General features: G+C 42.8%; 1 protein-coding gene across 3 annotated transcripts in view; it reads left to right on the top strand.

The window, feature by feature from the left end:
- Positions 1–5,964, top strand: part of LARP4B (La ribonucleoprotein domain family member 4B) — a 58,078-nt gene extending 52,114 nt beyond the window's left edge. For 2 of the 3 annotated variants that reach the window (XM_019530730.1, XM_019530721.1), the window contains exons 14-16: positions 3,008–3,132; positions 3,832–3,940; positions 5,501–5,964. In XM_019530730.1, coding sequence (XP_019386275.1) covers positions 3,008–3,132; positions 3,832–3,940; positions 5,501–5,782 — 516 coding nt within the window. In that variant the 3' untranslated portion in view covers positions 5,783–5,964. Of the gene's footprint in view, positions 1–2,658; positions 2,824–3,007; positions 3,133–3,831; positions 3,941–5,500 lie in introns of those variants that run through there. The other variant, XM_019530735.1, reaches the window with a different exon arrangement.
- Positions 5,965–7,674: the final 1,710 nt, after the last annotated feature.

The following is a 7,674-nucleotide window of genomic DNA, read 5'->3' as shown; positions in this document are numbered from 1 at the left end:
AGAGATGCAGTTCAAAACAGATGCAGGCTGCTCAGATTTCATCCTTAATTAGAACTTTGTTCCCTCTTCCCTCTGCGGGCCCCAATTTATCCTCCATCAAGAGTGATAAAACTTTACTTGTTGCAAGCTGGGCTGTGCAGCTCACCATTAGCCCCCCTGCTAAACTTGAATATGATTGTGTAAGCTTGTCAAAACTGTACCAACATTGTCGTGGTTGGTCCATAATAACACCCAATTTGGTGATGTAGTAGATAGTACTGTAATTCAAAACAATGTTGGCTGTAAAACTGGCCTGCTTGACTCCAGGCATAGTTGCATCCTGCAGTGCAAGGATTATCCCCTTGAGTTAGAAATGCTTATGTCGGGGACTCTCTGTATTGTCAGTATATCAAGGATGGGGGTGGGAAAGGAGCTGTGGCTGGAGAGGATGTAGTTACGGCCGTCTATTCCAGGGTTCCTAGTGAACCCTTGTTGTGTATTTGGTAGCTTGTAAGGACATCAGTGTAAGTTAAAGTAGCCTTAAGGTTTTTCTTGACAGTTGAGGTGGGAGCAGCCCTCCACAGTACAGTACCAGGCTCAGGGCAGTATAAAAGTGAGCTCTAAGCCACCTTTGTATGCACTGTCTCTTTATTTTTCCTAAGTGTGCTCTGGGTATTTTGACCTAAGCTGAGGATCTTGGCCCAGAGTATTATTAGAATATTTTACCCTTTAACTCCATTCTGTAAAGTGTTTTTTAGCTTCTGTGCTTGCTTGACAAATGACTTCTGTGATCTTAAGCTGTAATACCAAGCTTTAGTTGTTAGAGCCATGGCCCAGTTTTCCTAATCTGGCAGCTATGTTCCATGTTTTATATTGTAGCTGGATGCAAGAAGCCTACACTCTCCCCTGCAGGGGCAGCTTTTGTTCTGGATCTGGTGATCCTTTGACAATACAGTGTACTGCCACAGTGGTGGGAAGTGTCTTTAAATTCTGACTTCCTTTTTCTGATTTGGAATCACTGATGTCTGCAGGCCCTTTCTCTGAAAACAAGGGCTTTGCATGCTGTTCCCAACTGACACCCCAAGGATGCATTAATCAGCTCCCAAATAGGGGTGTTCTACCTTTTTTAGGATGTGGGCAAGGGGCCTTGAGTTGAAAGGGACCTGTTTGTAGATCGTGCTGGCTGTCATCTCAAGAACCCATTGCGTATTTCAAAGATTCACAGCACTCCCCTGAAGTAGGGAAGTATTATTGCACTTGTTACACAGATGGATGAACAGGTGCACAGAGGCTGACTTTATATAGATTGCAGAAGTCGGTAGAAAAAAGGCAAGAATAGAACCCAGACTTCCAGTTTTTTCTCATCAGAACACAATACTTCCTCTCTAAATATAGCTGGGAAGCTATGCAGATGTTAGTCATTCAGTCTTTGACCGTAAAATTTTAGGCCTGAGTCATACAAAGTGCTGCGCTCTCTAGCACAGGGCTAGCACAGCACTTAATGCGTGTACATTAGTTGAAACTACTCTCATACTTAACATGGGCACAAGTGCTTTACTAGTTTGGGGCCAGAGTGCTCTGCACACTGCATTTTCAAACCTTCAAGTCACTTGGTTGTGTGCATAGTCGTGTCTGCTCTGCTTCAATTCTAAGCTCCCAACTGCTTGCATGGCAAAGCTGCTCTTCAGTTTCAACAAAAATAAAATCCAAGATCTCAAAGTCTAAACACTGTGATGTGACCACTTGGGAGGTCAAGTAGGGAGCACACCTGGCACACAGCATTTATTCTGGAAGAAATGCTATTCTCCATTCGAACATTCCTTCTAAGAAAGTCGGAAGTAAGTTTACTGTGAATAAAGTAACTCCAATGCACGTCATGAACCTGCACCCATTGTCAGTTTTACTCCTGGTAGCTTGGGGCAAACCAGCTCCTCTGCTACTTGGTGACCTGCCTCAGTCATACATGTCTGCCTCAGCCAGTTAAGCTGGGCAGTGCTGGTTGTGTCTCTGCTCCTTGCAGATTAAACTTACTGCTGAGGGTGTGTAACATATCCACACCCTCTGATTTTGCTTAATATATATTGTACACATTGTGACTGACACTGATTTTTTACTATCCTTCATTAACATTACAGGTCCCTTCTCCCTGCACCTGCCCGCTCTAGGAGCCTCCTTTATTACTGTCAGTTGGAAGGACAAGGGGAGTCTGCTGTGTTCTCCTCGCTTCCCCTCTCTGCTTGCCAGCATTGTCAAAGAACCAAGCTTTCCTTTGAGATGCTGATGAGCATATCAAACTTGGTAAACTAATTATTTTAAAAACACACCCTATAACCAGCTCTAACAGTGCCACCAAGTGCTCATACACTTAAACCCAGATCCTCTGGAACAAAACCCAAGAGGGAAAGGTCCAGTCTTTTGGGCTGTAGAAAGCTTTAAAGTATCCTCTTTGCCCTGTTTACTTGTCCACGTAAGCATCCAATATAAATCCTGTTTCATGATTATCTAAAGGCTGAGCTGTCTCTTTAGAAAGGTCTTGGAAGTATCAGAGGTCTATAAGATGTTTTGTTAAGATCTGTTCCTGCAAATCTCAGTAGTTCATAAGGAAAAATCTTCTGAATTTAAAAAGTCACCGTGGCTTTGAATAAATAGCTAGAAAGCTGAAGCCTCATTTGGTTCCAGAGCCAGATGCAAAATTTGTGGGTTGGAAGTGACCCCCTGTCATCCAAGTGCCTTTATGAAGAACTGGGAAAGCAAACTTGAACAGCTAAGGTTCAGGCTCAGGCTTCTTGGGACAGAGCCCACAGAAAGCTCCTTTCGGGAAGTAAGCATTTCAAACTGCTGCATAGTAAGTACTTCTACTTACTTCGATTCTCAATCCCATCAAAAACATTTACCCTAAATTCTGAGCCCTACTCGCTATAAACGAATGTGTAAACAACTTATCAGTTTTATTCCTTTTTCAAGTAAGTATTGCAAAGAATAAGTACCATCCTAACACCTCTGTCCTAAACATTCCCCTTTTCTTTAGAACCTTAATGTGGATGCAAGTACAAACACTATCCCATCAGGAATTCCTCGAGAGCCATTGTTGCCAGTTTCTTCTGCTCCGCCTGGGACACTTGAACGGTCTCCTTCCCCCTCCCAGTCTCCTGAGTAAGGATTTAATTATATGGCTATTATGATTCTGCTCTGAGTCAAGAATTTGCCTTTTCCATCAAGAGGTTAGGTGGAACACCTTGATCCGTGGTTGACATTACTGTGAAACATGGAATGCAGCATACATGTAACAGAAGACATCTGTGTGGTGGTAAAACTCTGTAAACTGGGAAATGAACTCTTTAGGGCACTAATATACTGCCTAGTTTTGGTTCTCAGTATTGGCAAATCTAGCTAAAAGGCTGCTGAACCAGCTTACACTTAAGAACTTACTGAAGGAATACAGTGTGCTAGTTTTATAGTACTTGAAATTGGCTTACATAGATAGTGTTCATACCTGTGTTGTTCGAAACTTGACGATTGGATTTATATTTGAAAATGTTTGAGTTAGGGGAATAGATCACAAAGTGTATAGTTGCCAACTGCAAACTTTATTATACTTCAATGATTTCTTATTTTAGACTGTTTTAAACTGAGTTAAATCTGGATGATTATTTTTTATAGTGATTTAACATTTTGAACAACCCAGCCTTGGTTACAGGCAGCAGTTAGTTTATTTATAGCTGTAATTTTCTTGTTGTCAAAATCGCAAACTTCTTGCATGCATTTTCTGATCATATCTTAGTTGTAAAGTTCCAAATGAAGATTGATAATTTGCTTTTTCATGAGATTCATGCTTTGATATGTGCCTTGCAGTGACTCCAAGGTTGTGGATAAGCAGCAGAGAGACACGCAGAACGTGGAAAGGCTTTCTACCACGCTCAGTACTGCATGTAAATCAGTACAAGTCAACGGGGCTGCCATAGTAAGTGGTCTCACTAGCTAACTTTTTGTTTTATATGTGATCCATTTAGCAGTATTTAATTTCATTTAGTGTTTAGAAGTGCTTAATTCCATAGCAGTCCCATTGTGCTTGGTACTTACATGAGCTTAGCATTCTTTAGCTTGCCTCAGGTCTTGTCTCATTACTTGCATGGTAGAACTGTATAGATTCCTGCAAAAGTGCAAGAGAGCTGGTCATGAATATCCTCCTAAATTCCCTCTGCTCTTGATATCTCTGTCCTAAGTAGGAAATACCAGCGAAGATTGTTTGAGTGTTAACCAACGCCTATGTTAGTCAAACTTCAGAAAACAGTTAATTCCTTCTAGCCTATTGTTTTATTCAGGTTCAGAAGGAACCTGAGTGGGAACTCATTCCTTTTAGGAGATAAACTTGGTACTCTACAGCATGCAGCTGCTTCACTTTTGCTTGAAGCTACTCGTACTTCACGTGTGGGATGGACTAAACCAGAGTTTAACGGCCCCCAACATGTATGGCATGCCAGGCTGTTTTTCTTGGCATGCCACACTGGCTCAGGTTCTGGGCAGCTGCTGCCAGCCACAGACCCTGGGCTGCTCACAGCAGGCGGCTACAAGCCCTGCTGCAAGCAGCCCAGGCTCTGACAGGCAGCAGCTGCCCAAAGCCCAGGTTGGCTGCAGCTGGGAGGCTGCCAACAGCTACACAGGGCTCCACAGCCCCAGCAGTAGCTTCATGACTGCGCACACACCTTGGAGACACAGTTGGGAAGGGACCTGTGGCAGTGCAGTCCTGGCCATTCCCCTGCCATCTGCCTGGAGGTGCACGTGCAGTTGCTGCTGCCACCACAGAACCGTTGCCTGGGCTGCGGAGCCCAGTGGAACTGTTTTGCAGCCTGCCTGCTGCAACTGCCCAAAGCTTGGGCCAACTGTGGCAAGCAACCAAGAGGCTGCAAACGTCTGTGCTGGGCTCCACAAGCCCAGCACTAGCTCCAAAGCGGCAGCAGCTGCACACACACCCTGGCAGATGACAAAGGGAGGAGCCAAGGTTGCACTGCCCTAGGCCTCTTCCCACCTGTGCAGCCACAAGTGCATGTGCAGCTGCCACAGGCACAGAGCAGCTGCAGCAGGCAGGGAAGGCTGCAGACAGCTGCACTGGGCTCTGGTCCATGGTGGCAGCAGGTGCACACACATGTTGCAGCGCACAGCAGGAAAGGGGCCCCTCTCCACCATCCACCCAGAGGCGCACGTGTGCAGCTGCTACCAGCAATGAGGATAGGGCCCCTCAAGGCTTGCCTGCCTCTGGCACACCAGGCCGGGGCATGGGTGGAGGTCGGGGTGTTCTTGGCACTCTGGCCAAAAACATTGCTGACCTTCTAGGCTAAGCACTCCCTACAGTTGTATCTTTCATTATGCAGAATTGATTTAATTGACTGGCTGTTCATCAAGATTTTTTTTTTTTTAAGTTTATGGAAGTGTTTTTGCCCTGTTTTGGGGAGGGAGACAAATCATCCAGTTCTTCCTATACTGATTTAACAGCAGGTTTTTTTGTTTACCTTAAATCTCACAGGAATTACGAAAACCTAGTTATGCAGAGATTTGCCAGAGAACTACTAAGGATCCACCTGCATTGCAACCCCAGAAAGAGCAGAAGCCAAACACTGTAGCCTGTGGGAAAGATGACAGAAAGCCCACAGAAACAATAGAGAAAACCAGGGAACCCCCTCCTGCAAAGTCAAATCCTGGACAGCCCAAAGACCAGCGGAGACAGTCAGGACGCCGATCACCCCCTCCAGCCATTGGCAAACGTTTAAATAAAGAACAGAATACCCCTCCAAAATCTCCTCAGTGAAGCTGATGCTTGGGAGGGTTGAAAAGAGGTCTGCTTCCCACAAATTAAACCCATGTTCCCACTCAGAGTACAGAGAATGAGCTGCTGGTTAGGAGCTTGCAGTGGAATTAGGCATATAAGATGCCTGCAAGCTGGTTTTGGGTTTTTGGTTGGGTTGTTTGTTTTTGGTTTTTGTTTTGTTTCTTCTCGGGGGGAGGGATTTGCAGCAAAAGCACACTATTGGCTCATATTCATCTTATGGTTCGCTGTGACCCCCCCTCTGGAGCAAACATTCACTTCCCTTCTCCCCCTTTCCTCCCCCCTCCGAGATAGTAATTAATCTAAACCTTACTTAGGTTGGTGCTTAACTGGAGTTGAGGCTTACTCTTTGGTTTTTTTGTTTTTTTTTTCCAAGATGTAAAATGTTTATCTGAAAAGTCAACTTTTTTTATTAAGCCTCCGAAGTGGCTGTGTATACAAGCTCTGTATAGTGAGTTTTTTTCTAAACTATTAAGCAGAACTGTGCTGCTGCAACTTTTTTTAATCAACTGATCTGCAAATACATATCTCTAAAATGTCCAAAAGACTGATGGCAGCTAGTGTACAGAGTGCAAGAAAAAACAAGTACATTTTACAAAATAGTATACTCTGACCTTGAGGATTTTTTTTTATTGGGCTGCTGTATCAAGTGTCAGCAAATAAACCTGTATTTTTTAGGTTGAACTAATACAGTTGATTCTAGCGTTTTTTAAAAAAATTAATCTTTTTTTGGTGTTTTGAACAAAAAAAAAAATAACCAGAACTCCTGCACCGCAGAGGTTTTCTAAAATATTTAAGTTTTGATAGACTGCAAGCAAGTAACCAGCTTCTCACTCCAGAAAGAAATGGATACTATACAAGTTACAAATACAAAGCACATTGTGAATAGAAGAGAATGAAGGCCATGAGCTTTATATAGTGGTGAAGCCTGCTAGTGGATGTTAACACAAGAAAGCACAGTAGCCTTCTTGTGATAACCATAACTTGGTCCCGAGAGGGAGGAAGTGAATAGTCACCACTGCACGTTCTGGTTACCCCTGTGCTCTGTGTAGACATTTTAAAATTCTGCCCCAAGTGCTCTTTGAAAGAGTTCACACCTCAGTCAGCCTAGAGTTGACGTCTTCCTGTAACTACAAGCATTGGCATATGGATTTAAATTGTTCGAGCTGTGAGATGATGGGCGTTTGTTTTGTGCAGTGGAGGAAGAGTTCCCTGCTATTTACCTCTGGGCTGAGGTTTCTCACACTTACTACTCTAGAAGTGATGCGCTTTCTGAAGGACAAGGATGCACTAAATTAGCAAGTTTCTAATAAGGTTGAATATAAATTATTTTTTTGTTTTAAAATGCCTAAAGTTTTTTTCTTTAAGTCTTTAAGCAGCAGGCAGTTCAGACAAAACTCTTTCCTGCTAACTCTAACAGTTCAGTTTATTCCACAAAAATGTTTATTTAAACAACTGATTTTTTTAAGAATTATTTCCATCCAATATTTAAAGACTTGAATTTTATTTAAACTTGAAAATGACTTTGCCTTAACTTTTGTACAAGACAGCTTAGAGTTAATGAGGTCTGGCCCTGTTAAGGGTCAGCATGAGTGGAATACAGAATTACTCCAGTTACAGTATGTATCTATTGTCACTGGTCTTACTGGGTAAACATACTGTAGTACAGGAAATAGCAGCAGTTTTTGTAATATACCTTAAAGATCTTAAACAGTTGATCTTTTTCAGATTGTTGAAAAATCTGTAAATGCAAATAGTCAATACTGTATTAAATATGTGCACTTGGAAGTGTGTGCTTTGCTTGTACAGTTGTAAATAATCAGAACATATAAAAAGGTACCCTAAAGAAAAAAATCTGATAAAAATTATTGATA

This window comes from Crocodylus porosus, unplaced genomic scaffold (assembly GCF_001723895.1).
Source record: "Crocodylus porosus isolate Cpor-Errol unplaced genomic scaffold, CroPor_comp1, whole genome shotgun sequence".
Taxonomy (NCBI): Eukaryota; Metazoa; Chordata; order Crocodylia; family Crocodylidae; genus Crocodylus; species Crocodylus porosus.
This window is presented reverse-complemented; position numbering and strand designations above follow the sequence as displayed.